We start from the raw sequence: 21,731 nt of genomic DNA, 5'->3' as shown, positions 1-21,731 counted from the left end.
TGCCTTTTTCCCCATAGGGGCCGGGGTACGGAATTCCGGGGAACAGGCACCGACCCGAGATGAGAGGTGAAATCCTTGTGGAAATCAGGTAAGTCTTTAATGAGTGTCTTGGTAATGTCTTTTCATTCGCTCATTAACGCTGATGTCTTTTTCCCCTTAGGGGCCGGGGTCCGAAAATGCCTGGATGCGGCGCAGACCCGAAACGAAAAGGGAATGACCCAGCAGGTAAGTCTTAACATGGAGATTTAGCTTCCCTTTTCCCTTCTTTCTCTCACCTTCGTTATTGTCTTTTTCTCCCTAGGCGCTGGGCCGCGACTGTGAATCCGGATGGTCGCTGCAGAACATGGAAGCGCCCTGTAAGATGAGTAGAATGAGGCGCTGCAGCGATCGATGTGATGTGCTTTTAAAAATAAATGTCTTCCTTTTCAGGATCGTCAGCAAAATGTCTCCGGGATGCAGATTTAGCAGGTAAGGCCTTTTCCTTCTTCTGTTCTCTTGTTCCCTTCCTTTGCAGGTGATTCAGGATGCTGGCAGGCGTGGCAGAAGTCAGGATGCAGGAGCAGACACGGTGAGCGTCCAGCTGCTAGATGCAGAACAACGCAAAGCACATGTGGCTGATCGGGTGTGGTTTAAATAGCCTTGGAAGAAGTTCCTAGAATGTGTCCTTCCTCCAATCAGGTATGTATCCTTCCCCGACCACGCCCGGGTGGTAAATGAGTCCCACAGGTAAAGTAGTTCCTTTCTGGCCTCAAGGAGGCCGCGGTTCTGCAGCATGGTCTGCATCAGGTAAGTGCACCCAAACACTTTCATAATGAGCCTGGCGCCTTAGGCGCCAGGACGCTGTCCAAATGGCCCCTCTAAGGGGTTGCTGGGACCTTCCCCGGGGACTTGATGTCCGCTTTCGGGGACGCAGGGCCTGAGCCGGCTCCCCAGGAGCAGGCATCGTGACAGCTTGGGAGTTCACCCATACCATTCGCCCAGGCTGAACGCTGGAAAGCATCTAGGGAGCCTTCTACGAAGTCCCTGAAAACTTCCTACTAACTCTAAAGTCTGTACTCACTTGTTCGATGGGAAATCCTCTGAACTCTGACTTTCCTGCATTTGAGCCCTATCCTGACCTCCTTTCTGTTGGCCTCTGGGCCACCAGTGTCCCTCTTCTGCCTCCGAGATCACTCATGCCTTAGAATAGGGAACATCTTTTAAGTACAAGGCCCCTGACTAGAAAATATACCAAGTGTACTTACTTGTAAAGGTGTTGGTGTGTAACTTTGATTCCTGAAACAGAATACGTTACAAAGTGTTACTACATTCTTCCTCATCTTTGAGTTGCTTATTGTCCCTCTGAAAAGTAGAAGAAGTTATGTACTTCCATTTGAATTGTGTTCCACTCTTCTAGGAAATAACTGAGTTGGTATTACTTTATTATTCCTGAAACTGAATAAGAGTAAAACTTGACCAATAGGGTTTACTCACCTTGAATTGCTTAATGCCACTCTGTGTAAAATTAGGTTCTTACTTAACTTGAACTGCTTAAAGTCTGAAAAGTCTGACCGAGTTCTTGCTTACCTTAGAATGCAGTTCCACTGTAACATTGGTATAGCAAACTATTCCTGTAAAAGAACTAGTCGAAATGTTTATGCCCAAATAGGTTTTATTAATCTTGAATAGCGTATGGCCATTCTACATGTGTAGTCCGAGTTCTTACTTACCCACGAGTAGCTTACTGCCCCCTCCGAAAAGTATCCAAGTTATTTACTTACCTTTGAACTGTGTTCTGAAAAAGTAATCCGAGTGTAACTGTAATAATTCTGAAAGAAGAATCAGTTACATATGTTGCAAGGTGTATACTTGTAACAGTGCTGGTATAACTATAGCATTCCTGAAAGAGAATACGACTGTAGGTAATCAATAGGGTCTGCTTACCTTGAATTACATTTGGTCATTCTAAAAGTCTACTAATGCGATTTTACTCACCTTGAACTGCATACTAAATAAGGTTTATACTTTGGTTTGCATACTGTGTTTATGAATGATAATAGTACTTACCTTTCTAAAGAAATCTCTTTGCCAGTGTACGTATAAAATAAACCATTATTTTTACAATACATAAATCTATCAGAGTTTCTTTGGACCATATGTATGCTACAGGTTCTTTGTATCCATCTACAGCCCTCTCGCCCTCCTAAAATAAGCTGACCGCTCCGTCCACGCTACCAGGAAAGCAGTGCTGGTCTATACTAAGAGATGAAGTTTACTGTATTGCCTAAGGTATAGTTTTATAAACACCCTTGGGAGGACTTTAGAAAGACTGCCCTAACACATCAGCCATGGAGCGCAGGTCTGTCCCAATGATTGAATTCAGATTTGGATGACAACTGCTTTTATCAAGAACCAGATCTAAATCCAATAGGTCAATTTCAGAAGGAAAAGAAATATCTGTTTTGCATAAAGTCAAAAGCCAATATAGATTCTCAAATATAAGCACATACGTTTCCCAGCACTTACCCAGCCTTCTTTCTGAACCCTGCGAACTCTCGAGCGTATGAGAGGGCTTTCTCGCCTTGGACAAACTGTTCCTCCACCATGGTAGAACCCATGGCATTCTCTGAAATGTAGGAGCGCAGGGTGAAGGGGTAAAATGCCAGGCCCAGAAACCAGGTGATGCCTGCAATGTAGCTTATTATGCTGTAAGGGAAAACAGACATGGTTGAGTCATTCCATGTATGATCTGTGAAAGGTTTTATAACAAAGAAATAACAAAAATGACAACATCTGCTGTTAGACGAAGCTTCAAAAGGATGCCAAAAAGGCCCAGTTATTGATCATAGGGAGAGCAGTAATCCTGACGAACTGTTCCAGAATCATAGAACATCGTCTATGTTCTGGTACTTGTAGAAAACATGTGTTAATAATGCAATCTGCCTATAAAACATTTCAGAGTCCTTTGAATTCCCCGTTTCCTGCCAGATAAGTTTTTTAATTCCAAACAGGTTATCCCTCAGTACTCTGGTTTCCCTCGTTCTCCTCCTCGAAATTTCAACCCACATATGGCAGAGTTTCCCCAAATTGTCACAATACCTGTTCCTTTGTTGTAGATGCTATGGGACTACGTTTCCACCTTCCAAAATTCAGACACACTATGACTCCCAGTGTCAAGCATGCTTCTCAATTCGCTCAATCTGTTTCGCTCGATAATACACACCATGAAAGCATGACTTCAACTCAGAGCGCAGTGCGTTTTTTCAGTTCACATAACCTGATTCTCCTGGCTGTACATGGTAAAAGAATATCTTATGTATGCACCTTCTGGAGTGCAGAGTGATCTCAGCACACGTTACTTCATTCTCTTGGTTGTACATGCGTGTAGAGTATTTTTCAGGTATTTCTCTTGTGGGCACATGCTATAGGCTTCCATTCCAACCATATCGTACAGCGGTGGATGTAGGGGAGTGCGCAACTGGCGGCCTTCCACCATCTCGCTATCATTGCTGGCCAGCTGCCTTGTCACAGCCTTTCCTTCTGCTCACCTTCCCCCAGCTCTGAAGACATAGTAGAGGCTGCACTCCTCTCCGTCGCAGCATGCCTTCAGGGAGCTTTTATTCTATTCAGCATTAGCCTCTTGGGCTTCGCATCCGGTCTTTGCCGCAATTACAGAGTTCTACACCACCGTGCGGGTGCTGCGTCCCATTGCTCACTGCCGTCTCACATCACACAGCTCCTTTGCAGGAACTTGGCTGCGTGCAGTTGGTATGCCTCACGGACGTTTTCCTTTAGATTCGGCTCTCTGACCCCCGTCCCCAGATTTTAGTTGTGGGGAAATATTTAGAAGGACAGACAGGAAAGTAAAATTCACAACGTTTTATAAAAAGTTTTGTCAGAATGCTCAGAACACGACTGTTGCTTGGGTTACCACTGTGATTACTGGTTGCAATGTCTCTTTTCAAAGTGGAAAATATGGTAAGTAAGATAATGGAATGGGAGTGGCTAGTGCTCAACATTTTAACTAATTCTGATGGGTTGAATAGCTCACCCATTGAAACATGTATGCTATTTAAGTGGGTACCTTCATAAGTACATTTCCTTTCCTAATACATATCAATTGTATTAATATTTTGGTGAGCCACTGCCCTCAGCCTTAGAAAGGAAACAGTGAAATATCCTCTCTAGTATCCAAACTTCAGTGTCTAATGTGAGCAACATGAAGGTGTCTCCCCATCTAGTCCCAAAGATCGGTCATCTCTTTTGGATCCAGTTCCTGGGGGCGACCAGTGCGGGAGGATCGCCTGGATGAGGGGTCCTTGGGGAATGGGACACCGACGGGTGAGACGCAGTATCCCACTTCTTAAAAACAGCTTTTCCCCATCCTACCACGTAGGATATTCCAAAACACTGCCCCCCCCCCTTTTCCAAAACAAACACTTTCGCACAACATGAAAGACAACAGACTATCATCAGAGGCGTTTACCGGACAAGTCTCAATACAAGAAGCAGGCAAACTCAGGCAATTGACCAGAATCCCACACACCCAATGTCCCTTTCCCTTCCCCACAGGGATAAAAGGTGGAGCCCGACAGCACATTACGAGCAAGGCAGAACGCACAACATGAGAGCTAACTCAGCAAGGCAGTTCAAAGGGAGGACAAAGACGGCGCAAGTGGAGAGGATACCAAGGGGAGAAGAAGTGGCCTTGCCCTTATCGACATAGAACCGTGAAGCCTCAAGAGCAGGAATAGTAAGACTGCGAAGAACAGCCAGCGTGTGTTGCTGCCAGGGCACCTACTCCGCTGACAGCCAATGCGGGGAGAGACTCATGGCCCAATGTTACCGGCCTTGACTCTAAAGAAAGCAGTTCATCAAAGCTGGTGATTCGAGGGGAGAGCCGATAAAGAAACCAAACTGTGTTCAACGCAAGTAGAAAACAGCCAATTGAACTTTGAATAAACAAAGAACTGTCGATAAAAGAAAAGGGGAATGCCAGTATAGCGGAATCAAACACCATGTGGGTGTTTACTTGAGAAACTCAAGGTGATTACCCTATTTAAACTACAGTAACCAGAAGGTTTGAGAAACTGAGGGAAACTGATCCCGTATGGTATGAGAAGTGCGTTGTAAAGGTTGGCAAGAGTGGACATGGCGGAGGGATGCTAACAAGAGGGGATGAAATCTGAAGTCCCATGAACATTGTGGTGACAGGAGTGAACCCGGCGGAGGGAAGGCAATAAAAAGGAACAAGGCCTAAAAGAACTGTTTAAAGAGACATTTAGCTTTCTTGACTACTAAATTATTGTAAGGCCAGGGGAGGTGGATTGTCCCCCTTGGCATTGGAATCCAAGCCCGGCAGAGGGTGAATCTGAAAGAAAAGTCATTGTGAACCGTAAAAAGGGAGGCTGGGAACTGAAAAGGGGTCCGAACCCGAAAGAGGGAGATCCAGGAGCGGAAAATCACCACCCAAAGTTTGTTGAGAAAGGAACTGTTAATTTGAGTTGCGAGGTCTGCACCCGGAAGCGGGGGGCCCAAGGGTGAGACTGTCACCCAAAGGTATACGTGGAACAGAACTTTTTTGTGTTTATTTGTTGAACATATCAGGCCCTCGAAGGCAAGAGACTTTTTATTGAAGAGACTTAACCATCAAAGAATCTGATAGCTGAAACGGAACTGTTGACGCGTGCTGGGAAAGCTCGTGTGTGTGCTGTGCTCAGGAAACCCACCTTGTACCGTGCTGAAAATGTGGGGTAGGGAGACCCCTGGCAATCACATTCAGACTTATTATTTATGAACACTTTTTCCTTTATTGATATCCCTATCTCACACTCTTGCTATAATTAGTTGTAAGTATCTGGTAATAGGTTTTTTTAGTATAGGCCTTTTTACTTTGACAAGACGCCACAATGGCTGCCTTATTTTTCATTTGATGGGTGAAGCTTGCTCCCATCTTAGATTTAGGTTAGGTGTTTTTCCAACCTGCATATTGTTTAAATAAACACCCTTGAATCGTGATCACCTGTGTCTGTCTTTACTGTTGCGAGCCTGAGTTCCTTACACTGTGCTTCTGTTCAGTTTCTGCTTACTATTAATGCTAAGTAACTCCAAGCAGCATCTCTCTTTAGAATCAGTGTCTCAATTCACTCTTTGAACTCTGACTCCATGGTCCACTACGCAACAGTTCTCTGTGGATTTACAGTCTCAAGTGGTTTCAATGAACTCTGACCTTGCATACTAGCATGCAACATTTCTGAATGGATTACTTGCCTTTGGCTCCAGCCATCAGATTATTTCCTTCAGTGCCAGCTCTCTTTGTGTTCCAGAATTCGTCTGCGAGCCTAGATGCCTGGCTCCCAACCTGGATGCGCCTGATGTGGTAGCTCTGTGGGACCTCCAGCGAATGGCGGCACTCTGATGCCACATGGTTTTGCCACTTCCTGGCTTATGGTGCCATCCCCACTGCTGGGCAGCTACTTGTCTGACACCACCCTATCCACATTCTCCAGTGTCTGCTGGCTTACGCATGTTCCACAGCTCCCTTCAACTCCTGTGCCACTCGCCATGGCGCCCTCCCATCCCCCCGCTTCGATCCTCAAATTAATTGACAATATATAAGAAAAAGGAGCAGGTTTAAATACTAACAAATGGACAGTCACTAAGCCAGGACACATCTGTCCAATGATCAATTCCTACAACCACGTCATTCCTAAATGCAGTGTGTAAACCACCGGATAGACGACCTCTCGCTTTCAGGGTACAGACTGCAAGTGGACTGTAAAGCCATCCAATATTGAAGGCTCCTGAAGCCGTACTTCCTGCAAAATAACAACTCCAAAATGAGGCTAAGGGAACATTTCCAAGAAAGGATTTTTAAAGTGGAACTACTAAAGACTGCACTGGTTTTACACCATAATAACTGTGAAAACACATAATGCAAATCTACTTTGAACAAGAATAGATAACGAAATATATTTGTGTACTCATACCAGTGTGTAACATAGCCCCCCTCCCCCCTCCAAACGTGTGGATTGAGATAGGACACAGGATAGAGTTAAATCAAATTATATAAAATCATCAACTGACCCAAATCCCACGAGGAGCCTGCTCACAATTGGTTGCAGCACAGCAACGCCACAATTCTATAAAGCAGACATCCTGATATAACACTGATTGGGGGTTACTCAAACCGGGCCTGCTTAACTGTATCCTAGGTGCATATATTGCATATAATACTTTCGACACATTTCAACAGCTGAAAATGTAATTAAGTCCCCTTTAAACACTGAAGGCCATACTGATCTAGGTGTCCTTGCTCGCCATGGCTAAAATAGTACTGCACACATGTCCGTTTACATGTATCATTAGGCTGGAGTAGAGCAGAACTGAACACAAGGCAGACGTGGCTTTAAGGTCAGAATTCTGATTCTGGTACTGAAGTAACATGATCATTTGTTTTATTTTTTTATTATTAAGTGTTTTTGGTCATCATTTGGCCTTTACAATGTACAAAAGTGATAATACCAGAGTAAGGAGAGATTGCACTGCTGACACCAGTGCAGTGCATGTGGTGTATAAAGGGGGCACTTACATGGTTGATACGTACGATGCACATGCAATGTGAGAATGACAGCTGCACTGATGACACTTTTGCTCTATCAGTACTCTGCAAATGTAGCTTGCACTGCTGATACCAGGGGGTGGGGATAACTGCAAGGGTAGCTTGAATAGCAGATATTTGTATAACCTTTAACGGTCTTGTAAATGTATTACAGGAGGGTAGCTTGCACTGCATGCACCTATATTGTAGTTGTGGTGTGTGAGAGCAGGTTGTACTGATACCATTGATGTGTCTGTACAGTGTTAGGGCCACTTACACTGTCAATACCTATGCTAAACCTATACGGACAACCGCTGTGCCTGTGCTATTTGGCGGCTCCGATTGTACTGCTAATACCTTTACTGTTTGAGGCTATTTGCACTGCTAATTCATGTAATGCAATAGTGATGATTATGCCATGGAATTATGGCAATGGGATGGCTGAACATGTTTGAACATAACTTACCAAAGCGGTGTGTTGAGCCTAGTGATGAGACGCGACAGAGCACGCCGGCGGTTGGGATCCGATAACAGTCCCATGGTGTTTTACGTTGGGTATAAGGAAATCGATGAGACTGTTGAGAAAATAAACAGCATCAACAACAGAAAATGCATAACATAATAGTACATTTCACACAACATAGCATATACCAGTGCATGGTTTGAAATTGCTGGGAGCGATTTAGATTCTGGTTAGATCCTATAAGTGCCCGTTTGGCTTGACACCAATAGTTACCAGGATCTACATTTGGCTCCCCAAGCCATCTGGTGCTATACAAACATATCTATGTGCTGTTAAATCTATATGTTTGGGAATGTGTACAAATGAGCATTATGACACATCTAGAAGGCATTTAAAGCATAATTGGTCATATATAACTGATAAGGTTATAGTTTGTCTCTTATATGAGAGTTACATTTGTGCAACGATATAGAACATCTCCTGGTAGCTCTTACTGACTGTGTGATACTGAGTGTACCTGTTCAGTTTAGCTATGGTGGGCGAGGAAAATATGGGGATATGAAAAATATTCCATAGAGGTTATTCATCCCACAGCAGTTTAATCCCATTTGTTTTTTTTAAACATATTTTTATTATTTTTCAATACTATATAACAACAACCATTACATTTTAGAGCATTCATTCACAGAACTAAAATTCCCCTCTCCCGCCCTCCTCCCCCCTGACCGGGATAATCTCTGTCCGTTTACATCTTCTCTAGGAGCTTCAGGTCACCTTTCACATAAATAAGTCCAGTATTCTTATTTTGTGTGGGCACCACTGTTCTTTATAGTCAGATTGAAGGTACTCCAGCACTAACCCCCAGTCATTTCTGAACCTTCCGTGTTCACCTTGGATGTTGTAGGTTAATAGTTCCATGGATAGATGTGTCCAAACCCTTCCCGTCCAGTCCAGTCTACTGCTAGTGGAGGGGATTTTTGTTTCCAGTTCTGTGCAATTTCCAGCCAAGCACATATTAGTAGGCCCATAAAGTTCCTCTTCTGCATAGTGTTTAGATTTTTATGCCTGGGATCCTATGAGCCCCCTAGCCACACTTCGTCTCCCAAGTGGTCTGTCCCCGGGAACATTTTATGCATTTGAATTTTAATCTCCTCCCAGTACGAGCTTAGATCGGGCATTCCCACCAAATATGTCGCCAGTCCCCCTTCCCACCACATTCCGTCCAGCATTTGTTTGGGGAGTTAGCGAACATCGTAAGTAGACTCTCCGGGGTGTAGTGCCATTGATTCATTATTTTCACCCACATTTCTCTGGTTTGGATGGCTCGCGTCAATTTTGGTATCAGGCGCCATATGTATTCCCATCGGTCCCTGGGAAGTGTGTAGCCCAGGGTTTTCTCCCACCTTTTCATGTATTGCCATGTGGCAGGTTCAGTTTGTGCGTTTAGATATTTGTATGTATTGGAGACAAACTTCCGAGTGCCTGTTTGCGTCATAATGCAGGTTTCAAAGGGGGTTAACTCTCTGGACGCTGCTGCTTTTATGCGGGTTGTACTCGACCAGTGATGGAGTTGTTCATATTTATACCGGTCTTTCGGTGTTAAGTTCAATAAAGCAGTGCAATCCGCGAATGACCTTATCTGCTGGTCTTGATGCATGTCTCCCACCATCTTGCACCCTGCTGCTTCCCATTTTTGGAAAGCTCCCCTTTCCATAACTGGTGGGAATTCTGGGTTACCAAACAATGGCATGAACGGGGCGGGATCTTTTGTTAGGGTTTCTTTTTTTGTGGCTGCGTCCCACACCCCCAGCGTTGTCCTAATTATCTCACTTCTGTGCGTGTTAACGTGTCTGAATCGTCTATTGATCCATAATAAATGTCTGGTGGAGGTTGTTGCTACCGCCCTATCCTGCATCTCCCAGATTTCACCCCCTGTTCCGGGATCCATTCCCTCAATACCCAGAGCTTGGAGGCTTCATAGTATTTCTTAAAGTATAGCATGGCACACCCCCCTTCCTGTCTATGTGCTGTCAGGACAGCATTTGAGACTCTAGTTTTGTTCTGCCAAACGTAGTTTGAGACCATTTTTCTGAGTGCCTTAAAGAATGGTGGGGGAGGTGGTCTTATCAGAAGGGCTTGGAATGGTTCATAGTTCAAAAAAGAAAATCGAAAAACAAAGTCGAAAGTCAAAATATCGAGAAAAAAAAGGTAAAAAAAAAAAATAAGTCCACCCACCCCTTTTTTGTAACTTTTTTTTTTAGCATACGAGAGCCTAAAAATAAATATAAATGAAAAAAAATTATTCAAATTTTTTTTTCCAATGTTTTTATTTTGTCTTTCAACATTTTTTTGAAAGATTTTTTGACTGCACACCGCTTGGAATATGTACATTAATTTAGGAAGTATCATCATTTTCACCGTCGTGTTTCTACCCCACCAAGATGTTGTTAATGGGTTCCATTTTAGCAGGTCTTTTCTAATATTTACTAGGAGTTGTGGGTAATTATAGGTATATAATTCGTCTAATTTCCCGGTGAGAGTGATTCCCAGATATTTAATTCCTGTAGTCGCTAGTTTCAGTTGACAATCCTATGCGGTTGCTCAGATTTCTTCTCTATTACCAGCCAGGATCAATATCTCCGATTTCAGCCTATTTATTTTTAGCCCCGAGATCTCTCCAAACGTATCTATGACTTCCATTAAGTGCGGGAGGGATTTCCCTGGGTCCCCTAGGGCCGCTAGCATGTCGTCTGCATACGCAACTGCTTTATGCTCCTGTCCCGCCATCTCTATTCTCTTTACCTCCGGCAGCTCCCTAATTTTTGCCAATAGGGGTTCTAAGTAGATTGCATATAGGAGAAGGGAAAGCGGGCACCCTTCGTTTCGTCCCTCTTTCTAAATGTACCATATCCGATAGACTTCCGTTTACCGCTATCCTTATTAACGGGGAGTTGTAGTTGGCGCGGACCATATCTATATATCCCTTGACCATCCCCATTTTCTTTAGAACCTGGAATAGAAATGACCATTCTACTCGGTCAAACGCTTTCACCGAGGGCCAGGGCAACCAATGCAGCTGGGGACTGTTTGATTCCTATCTTTTCGACAAGATGCAGGACCCTTCATATGTTATCATGAGTCTGCCGATTAGGGACAAATCCTGATTGGTCTTGGTCTATCAGTTAAGAAAGGAGTGGCACCAGTCAAGCAGCTAGAATCTTAGTGTACAGCTTCACATTTAGGTTAATTAAGGCTATGGGGCGATATGCGGTGGGGAGTTGTTCTTCCATCACCTTTTTATGGAACACCAGCACTTTTGCCTCATTCATGGTTTGGGTCACGCTCCCCCTGACCAATTTATGGATGCCCACAGGGGGGCATGATCCGAGAGTGTAATGGGGTCTATCTCTGTCTGTTTTATCTTCCTAAAGAGGCCCACCGAGACCCATAGATAATCTATTCTCGAGGCCATATTGTGTACATGCGAGTAGTATGTATATCATTTCTGTTTGCCGTTGACATTGCGCCATGCATCGGCCAGCCCGAGATAAGCCATTTTCTGTTTTAAATTTATTGACGGGGCGCCCTGTCCTGTTGCCTAGGTCCGGACCTATCTAGGGATGGGTCCCACGCTATGTTGAAGTCCCCACCAGTATAATATCCCCTGTGGCTTGCTGCTCTAATTTGTCAAGCATATCCCTTAAGAAGCCATCTTGGCCTGTGTTAGGGGCATATACTGTGGCCAATGTCAGGGGCCTGCCATGAATTGTTATTGTCACTATCAAAAATCTCCCTTGTTTGTCTCCCAATGTGGAATTTACCTGCGCATGTAAGGATTCTCTGATCACTATGAGCACACCTGCCTTTTTTTCCTGTGCGTTCACCTGATGGATTTGATTGAACCCCTTGAAGCGGAGTTTATGTTTGTCATGGGCTCTTATGTGCGTCTTCTGGAGCATTACGATATCGAATGCTCCCTGCTTGAGGGATTGCTCCACTTTTTTGCGCTTGACTGGGTAGTTTAGTCCCCTAACGTTATGTGTCAGGAGCTTTATCCCCATCCCTTCTTCTGTACAAGGCGTCTTCCCTTAGATTCTTTTCCCCCATTTGTAAATTCAGAGTTATTCCCGGTCTTCCCCTGTCCCCAACTCACCCTCCCCCCCTTTGTGTCGCGCAATCCCCAACTGGCGCTCTTCCCACCTCCCCCCACACCCCAACTGCCCTGAGGATGGCATGATGCTCTACAGTCGCTCAGACGTATCGCCATGTGCTTCATGCCCTCAAACACTCTCAGGGATAACTGTGAAGGGAATCCTGAACCCTTCCCCATGACTTCAGTGGCGTCCGGGCCTTCACCCCTCGCACCTCCCGGCACCTGTTTATTGGTCTCTCGATACTACTTCTGCCGCAATTAAGTCCCCGTGCTTGTTGTTATATTGTCATTCTGCTCCTGCTTTTGGGGCGCATATCTGGTCCTTATTTCCTTCTGTTGGGACTTCTCACCCTCCTATTCGTCATTTTCCATTCCCAGTGGCTCTTTCTGGATGAGGGGTCCGTGCCGCTTGCCTGAATGGAATCCTCATCCTGATCCTGTAGATTCAGCAGTCTCTGGCCTTCTTCCCTTGATGTTATTTTTTTTTTGCGTCCGCTCCCATGTTAACAGCAAGCCAAATGGGAATGTCCACTTATATCTGATTTGGCGTGAGGCGAGTTCCTTTGTTATCAGGGCCATGTCTCTTCTTTTCTGGAGTGTTGACTGTGCTAGATCCTGAAACAGCTGTATGTTCTCTCCATTCATTCGAATATGGTCCATTGATCTGGCCTTTCTTAGGACTTAGGATCTGTTCCTTTTGTGTGTATCTGGTGAGGGCCACCAGCATGTCTCTTGGGCGGGAGCCTTGAGACGCCGATCTCTTTGGTCCCACCCTATGGATTCGGTCAATCAGGACATCTTCTTCCTCCCCCTGATCTAGGATGTCTTTGAAGACTTGCTGCACTGCCGATTTGAGATCCTTGTCCTCCACGGTCTCTGGCATATTTTTTATTCTAATGTTTGATCTTCGTGATCTATTTTCTAAGTCTTCGCACTGAAGTTCCAGGTTGTGCGTCAGACGGACTAGATGTTCCTGCGTTTATGCCACTTGTTGCGTCTCCTCTTCCATGTTCTGCACTATCTTCTCGAGGGTGTCAGTTCTTTCTCCTAGTCCTGCTCCTTCAGTTTTTAATTCTTGCAGCGCTGATTTAAATTCACTCTTCATGGAATCCAGGTGCGTGTTCATTGAGTCCATGAATTGCGCCTGAAACTCCCCAAACCACATCTTCAAGTCTTCTTTCGTGGCCATTTCTTCAGGGGGGGGGTGGGGTCTGTCTCCTGACCTCCTTTTGATCCTTTTGCTTTGTCCAGAAACCCTTTGTCTCCGCCCCAGAGGTGGACCAAGTTCTGGTCTTGCTTCAGCTGTTGGGTCAGAGGGTTCGTTTGACCTTGCTTTCCTCTAGATTTTGACATTTGGCCCAATGCGTGGATACATCCGGATGGGATCTTGTGACTGCAGAGTGGTGTCCCGTAACAGGCCTCTCCGGGTCCTCTCCGTTTGTTATCAGTCCGGGATATAGGACGTCTTTCACTGACCTGTAGTTCCCCTGCTGATCACCCCAGGGTGGGTGGGACAGGCGTAACTGTGAGGGCCCTCCCGCCTATCTTGGTTCCACCTTACGAGGGGTGTGGGGGGGGCACTCCAACCAAGCGTGCCTGTGCCCTTGTATCCTGTGTGGGAAGTCTCTCACTGCCTTTCCATGGGCAGTATATGTCCCCTTCTCGGTGTGCCTCTTTTCAGGCCATGGGCCCCTCAAGCTTTAAATGCGGTGGGGAGGTGGCGGGGGAAGGGCGGGTCCAGTGTGTTTATATTAGTGGGCCCCAGGTGCCCGTACTTCTTGCTGATCCTCGTGGTCCCCTGACCCCCGCCCGCACCTTTTTTCTGGCCGCTGGCCCTCCACGCTGCTGTATAGTGCTTCCCGCGGGCCACGGCCCGTGTCAGATTCCCGGCACCTGGGGTCCCCTCGGTGGGTCTGGGGGAGGGGCTGCCCTCTCCTCCCCACCATCCCCTACCGGGACCGCGCGGGGCTCACCTTCATCTCTCTGCCCCCGTTTCACTAACTGTCTGTGGTTGGCTGGTCCCAGGCGCCGGTCTCTTGGTTTCCCCGCAGGGCCGCCCGGGGTGCACTCCGACCCGGGTCGCCACTGGGGGTAGCGTCCTTCCCTGCTTCCTCCACTCACCGGGAGCACTCTGCTGTCCTCTCTGGCGTGGGTTTGCTGTTGCGGAGGCGCAGGGGCCCAGTTTCCAATGCCTCTCTGCCCCGCTGGGCAGTCGCATTGCCGGATCGCTTCTGGGCACCTCTGCCGTGCTGCTGTACTAGGCGGGAACTGCTTCCCTTTTGTGTCGCCCCTCCTACCACTCTTCGACAGCTCCTGGGCTCTGTCGGGTGCCCTCCACTCCGAACTGCGCTCGGTGCTGCGTCGGCAGGTTCTGGGGATCTTTTCTCGAGTTATTTAGATCGAGAGTTCCGCTTTATTGCCTGGCTTCTGGTGCGGCCCGGGAGGGGAGACGGGCTCAGCTCAGGCACGTCCTCCCTCCACGGCAGCCATCTTGAAGTCCAATCCCATTTGTTTTAAACGTAGTTTAGGACTGCTCCAAAGAATTCCTAAACCACATGTAATGCTAAATGTGAGCTTATGGTTGTCAAAACCAGCAACATGCAGACAGCAGTAAGGTGTACAGCATATGGTTTTGGTTTGTAATTTGGAAGGGAGCAGTGCTGCGTTCCACCTCAAAGAGCTGAAACTGTTAAAACCTGTATGCGGCAAAGACATTACACAATATCAGTAAAACAAACCACCCTGCCTCCAACTATAGGGACTCATCTGCTGTCTTCTTTCCAGCTATTGCTAGAAAACACTCCAATAAGCAGGAGTCAATAAAATACCACTTTTCACTGGAAATTGTGAAATCAGCATATGTAGTGCAGTCTAACATTGCTCTAAAAGTCATCAACTGCAGCCATTGCAGAGTACATTCACGTACCCAGTTTTGCAAATGCAAATCACAACCAAACTTGTTCTAAAAGGTGCTCGTGGCAAAGAGTAACTCGGCTGCCTCCCATATTTGTTGACCATTCTAAGTTCAGGTATAGTGTCTGGTAAAGGTCTAAACAGCAAAACCAGGAGTTAAAGAAACATCAAAAAGCAAAAGGAATTACGCACCACAATCCTTTTTTAAATGTTTTGTTGTAACCCCTGTAATCAACTGGTGCCCTGTGGGCCCAAGGCATAAAATAAGCGGTGTCGCATAGCAATTTGCTATGCAATTCTGTCAGTTTGCTAATCAAATGAACACTTGTGTAGCAAATATAGCTATTTAAGTTGACCTCTTCAATGAAAGCACAGCTCACCCTGCATTCCTCTCCTGCCCTCTGTGCTCTCTTCCCCCTCCTTTCTCTTCAAGTCCTAAAGGAGAGAAAGTGCAGCAGTAGTCCTCTCCACTCTTATGTGCCAAAGTCATGTGTGGGAGTACTAGGCAAGAATTTTATTTTTCAAATAATTGCAAGCCAGAAATAATTGGGATGCTACTTTTATTAAGCTTTCTATATGCTGTCTAGCAAAGACCAGTATGTGTCAACTTTATTTCTCTTAAAAGACAGTCCTGCAATTCCATTCCTAAAATGTAGGTTGTTACATAATGCATTATTAGAGTATTGATACCGTAAAACCCCATCATCTCTATGCTTTACAGTTAAGTTTAGGTTAGTGTATCTAAATTTCATTGTCGACTATATTTCATTTTGTTGGGGAAGATGCATCATATTGATGAGTGACTACTTTTGAAAATGTACATGATCAAATGCTTTCAAGGGTAAACCTAGTTCTGAAACCTGCAGGATGCATACATCTTGCAACTGGTGCTCAACTGATGCACAAACCCATACTCCTTTACATACTTGATATTCTAGATTATCACCCAGTTGCTTTATACCAGGTACCCTAAAATTGAGATGTCCACAAACTACAATATTTCGTCTAGTTTGGCCAGTTCTCGGCCTGCTATGCAATCCACTTTAAGTCTTTCTTTCCTTGTACATAATTAATAAACAGAGCAAACTAAATGCTTACAAAAAGTAATGATCAATAGTTCCATCCAATCTGTACATCTACAGATCTATTGCAATACCAAACAATGTAGTTAGCATCCAGAGCTCGCTTTGCTTTAGGCTGACAGTATTATATATTACCACCTACAGGAGACAGCTGGCCAAACTGTTGTCAGAGCCTTTTTTATCATATCTATTTATTTGTGTCCATTCATGCAGATAACCTTTTACATTTTATGGACACTCAGCTGTGGCTCACAAAGTCTTTTCGCCCACTCGCATAGTAGAGTACATTTTATGACAGGCCAGTAGCATTTGCAAGAGATGTTTGAAACCTTTATGTAACATTTACTTGGTTTGCTGTAAATGTCAAACAAAAGATTCACTGTGCATGGCGGGCCTAAGGGTGGCATCAGTGTGCCAAACAAAGCGGGTTTGTAGTTGTACACTAATCACATTTTAAATTTGTTGTCCACCATTGTTATGGGTCGAGCGCATTTCTATTAGAGAGAATGGGGAAACTAAGTTACCCAACCTGCAGGTCTAGCTGAATTTTAAAGAATTTGCAAGGCCTGACTCCTCTAGCTAATGTCTTATTTCAGCGGTATGCAAAACGGTTTTATTGTTGCTCATTTCATGTCTTGGGTACTAATAACTTCTGGTGACATTAACAATATTAGTACACAATTGCTAATCAAATGGGTCTCTTTGCTAATCAAAAAAAGTTAGTTCACATACTCTGCTATCAATTTTTCCAAAACTAATTTATGCCTTGGGGTCATCTGTCTCCCGGATCATTAGGCCACAACTAAACGCAGAGAATCTACTATATACTACATAGCTTTCTTCTCTCAAATATCACCACTCACGTAAACACAGTGGCAAGTGCCCAGCTTACTGCATGCCCAATTGAAAGGCTTTACTCAAATCATTCCCATGTTCGCTACTAGGTTATTTATTATAAAGTTATCCAAAGCCAGCCTCCATTTTTCCCAAACATCAATTGTCAAAGAAATTCAAATAAGCCAGCTGTGCTTGCGCAATGTGGAGCGAGCAACGGCTGAGTAAGATTTCAGTCAGGTGCCATAGAATTGAAATCATTAATGGGAAGATCTTAGTAAGAGGTTGCGTAGAAACATGTGACCTTTCCGCTATGCTTTTGCAAGTGATGGCGACTGGAAAAATTACTTTTTCCTGGTCTTCATAAGGACCTTGCAACAAAATGGTACTTTCATGCTGTTAGGCAGAATCCTGTGCAGTTCCCTTGGGGAACACTGCACAAAGATCAAGACTACAGGAGTAAGCAGTAAACCCAACTGGTAGCAGTCTGTACCACCCAGATTTACCTGGTAGCTGTGGCTGAGCAGTCAGACTTCTCTCAAGAAGAGTAGGGCAGTATACAGAGGATACACAATAGGGATAAAAACACAGTAGAGCAAGCAAACACTGACCAGAGCTTGTTATCAAAAGTATATAATTATTTTACACGCACTTTAGAAAATACACTAGCACTATCACTCAAAAGCAAGTTCAAACACAATCAGAAAAGTATACACACCTCCCTTAGCAATTATTAGACAAGTCTAAGTCAAAACACCACTTATTGTCAAAACAAATGTGAGCGCGTAACTTAGTTGGCACTCCAATAATTAGGTGAAAGGGAGAGAAAAAGGCAGGTCATAAAATAAAACAGTTCCCAACACTTTTATAAGACCAAATCAAGTTAGTGAAGGCAGAGTCTACTGTGGAGCCAAGGTTCATAGGCCAGGCCCACTTTAAATGGAGCAAGGTGAAATGTGCCCAAGATCACACAGTTGAGAAATGCATTCAATTCTTTGTAGAAATGTTCAAAAGAGGTTGGGTTGGTTCAGAAGGTAAAGTTAGAAGGTCTGGGGGCCAACCCAGTTGGAAAACCAAGGATTTAAGGGTCACCTTTAGCAATCCGTAGAAAGGGAGGCCAGGTGGAACACAGTACCTTTAAAGTTGAGGAAGCTCCAGCAGTGGCAGTTGTTCCTGGCAGTGGGTGCAGTTTGTGTTTTCGACCAGGGGAAGAGAAGATCTCTGCCCAGGGAAGAAACCAGCCGCGGAGTTCGTCAGTTAAAAGGTGCGTTCCTATTATTCGCGGTCACAGTGGTGAAGCTTGGCTATCCGGCCGCCGGGGTGCTTAGCACAGGCGCTTCGACCAAGAGACGTCCTGGAAGGCGAGATGGCGAACTGGTTGATCCCACCAGCTCAGAGGAAGAAGACTCTTTCAGCAGAAGATCTTCTCTTGTCGTCGGGAAAGTGGTGAGGTCATTGCAGCAGGGCTCCACCGGTGTTGTCGTCGTTGCACATGGCTCAGCTTCACCCCTCTTCGGATTTCTTAGGTCCTGTGGCGACTTCTGAAGTTCCAGTCCCAAAAGTCCTGCTTTTTTGCAGGAAACCCCACATTCAACAGCCTAACTGTCACTCATACATGCCAAGTGGTGAGCTGGGCGGCTCACCACTGGGCCAATCAGAACAGAGTGCGACTTGGTTTGCTAAGGCAACATAGTCCAGGGTGCCAATTCCCCCACCCACACATCCTGTGGGACCCAGACAGAGTGGCACCAGTTGGAGGGCTTCTGTGGAGAAGCCCGCCAAAAAGTGGAACAAAGGGCCCGACCTTGGTTGGAGTTATAGAGATGGACACAAACGCCATTTTAGAAAAGAGTTCTGGCAAAAAGACCCAACCGGTGATTTTATATTAAATAAATAAACCGGCGGTATCTTTAACATTGCACCAAAAAGTGGTGCGTTTAAAATCAATGGGAAAATCACATAGGAAATATTTTGGTGGAATATTTTGCGTGGTAACCACTGCCACCAGCCAGAAACTCGACAAGGGGGGACTGGACAGTGCCCCCTTGAAAACAGACCCAGGGGCAATCTAATTAACCCCTTCCAGTACTTCCACAGTATGATGGTTTGTACTGGTTCTATTCACAATTTTGGACTAGTAAAGCCAATGGTGACTTTACATACCCTGGGAGACAGTAGTCGGTCCCAGGGTATGGAGTCTATGTTTGGGGGTCACTATGACACCCCTGTGTTACTGCACTGAGGGTGCTGTGTAACACATACACTAAAACAGATGATACCCTATGGAGTAAAAGACCCCATAGCCCATAAGCACACAATATGTCAAAGACATACCTCAGATCATGCCTAAGAGTGGGAGAAAAAGAGTCTCACTCTTAGCAGGAGAAAAAAACAAACCCCAAAAATCCAGCAAAGCTGCTTGGGGACTCACTAGGTTTGGGAAATTAGCCTTATAAGCGAATTCTCCCTAACAGATGCAATAACCGAAGTATAGCATAGAGGCAGATAATAATGTTCATGTGACAGTCCATGCTAAAGGTTGTGAAAATGTTCTCACCCAAGTCTGTTATGTACCTGATTCAGACCTATTTATTAAATGTCAGATTGAGGAATTGAAACATAAGTTCGGACAATTAGATAGATACTCTATGCATACTTGTAGTAAAAAAGTCTTGCATGTAAATATATGAATAGAAATTCATCACACGGATATCAGGTAAATCCATAATAGTGCTTATTTGGTTACAGGCACAGAGGCCCTTTGTTTTGCTTTTCGAACACGTGTAATGACTTCAGAACTACTCACCTTATTACACAGACCAAAGGTTCTTAGACTCAGGAAGGCAATAATACACACTTCGATCAACAATTGGAATATAATTGGCCCTTTATCGGCCTTTTAGTTAAACTTAATAAACATACAGCTAACTATTGGAATAAATGCAATTGGTCATACATAAACACACAAGCAAGAATAGTTACAAAAAGGGTCTACATCACTGTTAGTGCAGTTGTAGGAGAAAACTTCATCTCAACCACGACAACACTACCCAGTCCCAAGGCAGGTAGGCAGAGAGATCACATGTACTAACAGGGTCTGGAGCGGAGCGTCCTCCCTCTCAGCGACACTTCATCACCTGTGGTTCCAATTCTCAGTCTACCATCAGGATACCTCTCCTCTTTTGGGGAAGAAAATCCTCACCTCTCCTAGTTTGCGAACAGTCCCCGGCCGAAGGACAGACCGCAAGCATGGGAGGCAAAGAGCAGAAAAATCCAAACAGTAGTGGAAAAACAGTTTGTGTCTAGGGATGTAACGGTATTACGGTATACCGTTAAAGATACCGTGAACCACTTAATTGAACAATAATAACCGTCACATTGTTTATACCGGTATACCGTTCATACCGTTAAGTGTGCTTTTCAATCTGATTTGGAAAGGCTGCAGTATGCAAGTGCTGTGCAGTCTTGGTCTTGCACTGTTGGATGTGCCGTCTGCCAAGTAGTTTCAGTTGGAGCAGTTTTTAATGCCATTCCATAAACCACACATGCCTGACACAAAATCAATATGTTAGCAAAAGGAAGAATAAATACAGTGCCAAGAAGGAAAAGGGTTTACTTTGGGTTGGCGGTTTGGGGTTTATATATTTATAATGGATAATGTGTTCTAAACATATGACAATGGGGGATTTCCCTGGTTCCATCATTGAATTTACATATAATAAGTCACAATGCGAAATTTACTCATCTCTGTGGGTATTCCCTGCTGCCATACCAAAGTGTAACATGTCCTTGATTACTGAACACCTTTTGGCCCTAAAGTAAACTAAAGGCTGTAACGTAAAGAGAGAGTGCGTGTGTGCGTATGTGTACAAGCGTATACTACCATCAGACTCCATTGATCTGTGGCATGCAGGTTATCAAGATGGCAACATGTTCATCTTCACCAGTAGCCAGTTGGGGGGCTAAAAGCTAGAATGAACACTTAGGAAAAGCTATTCAGTTTGCTTTGCCAGGCGCAGCAGGGCTCCCCCCTACCCCTCCTCCTCTCCACACGTGCGTTTGTTTTTGGTGGAAGCAAGGGGTGGCATTTCAGTGGAAAGTATGTTGAAAAGCCCAATTCTGGCCCTGGGTGCCTGGTTTTGATGAGAAATCTGACAATTTATGACCTTTTAGAAAATATTTGTTAAGATTAGTTAACTCCACCTGCTATACCGCGATAACCATGATATACCGTCATTTGGCAAGAAGGTTATTGTACTGTCATAAAACTAATACTGTGACACCCCTATTTGTGTCCCATGCATTTGTTCTCAGCACTCCTTATCAATGCACCTGCACATCTCAGATTCCCTTCTCAGCTCGGGCTTGAGCGAACAATACAACAACTATCCTTCATAGTGAGCACATCCGTTTCATAATATAATCTTGCAACCGTTGCAGAATTCACATCTGCCTTCCAACTGAGCTCACAGAAACGTAGACTCAATGCGGTTTGCAAGTGAATGTCCAAAATGGCCGCTGATCTGCAACATGTTTTAGCTAATTTTCTCACACGCCGTACACTACACTCTGGACAATCAACTGCCATAACCCAATGAAACAAAAGACGGTTTCTGAATTTGAAGGAACAACCTCACCAAATTGGGAATACAAGAACTGCAACAACAGCAAACACCAAAACAAAAACGACTGCAAAACACAAATAAT

At 44.8% G+C, this 21,731-nt stretch overlaps 1 protein-coding gene across 2 annotated transcripts in view; it reads right to left on the bottom strand.

Moving 5' to 3' along the window:
- GPAA1 (glycosylphosphatidylinositol anchor attachment 1) overlaps nucleotides 1-21,731 on the bottom strand; it is a 356,377-nt gene that overhangs the window by 292,469 nt on the left and 42,177 nt on the right. For both annotated transcript variants that reach the window (XM_069621807.1, XM_069621808.1), the window contains exons 2-3: nucleotides 8,046-8,154; nucleotides 2,506-2,685 (exon numbers count right to left, since the gene is read on the bottom strand). In XM_069621807.1, the coding sequence (XP_069477908.1) occupies nucleotides 2,506-2,685; nucleotides 8,046-8,119 (254 nt within the window). In that variant the 5' untranslated portion in view covers nucleotides 8,120-8,154. The remainder of the gene's footprint in view (nucleotides 1-2,505; nucleotides 2,686-8,045; nucleotides 8,155-21,731) is intronic.

This window comes from Ambystoma mexicanum, chromosome 5q, assembly GCF_040938575.1.
Source record: "Ambystoma mexicanum isolate Mex_15411 chromosome 5q, UKY_AmexF1_1, whole genome shotgun sequence".
NCBI classification, from domain to species: Eukaryota; Metazoa; Chordata; class Amphibia; order Caudata; family Ambystomatidae; genus Ambystoma; species Ambystoma mexicanum.
This window is presented reverse-complemented; position numbering and strand designations above follow the sequence as displayed.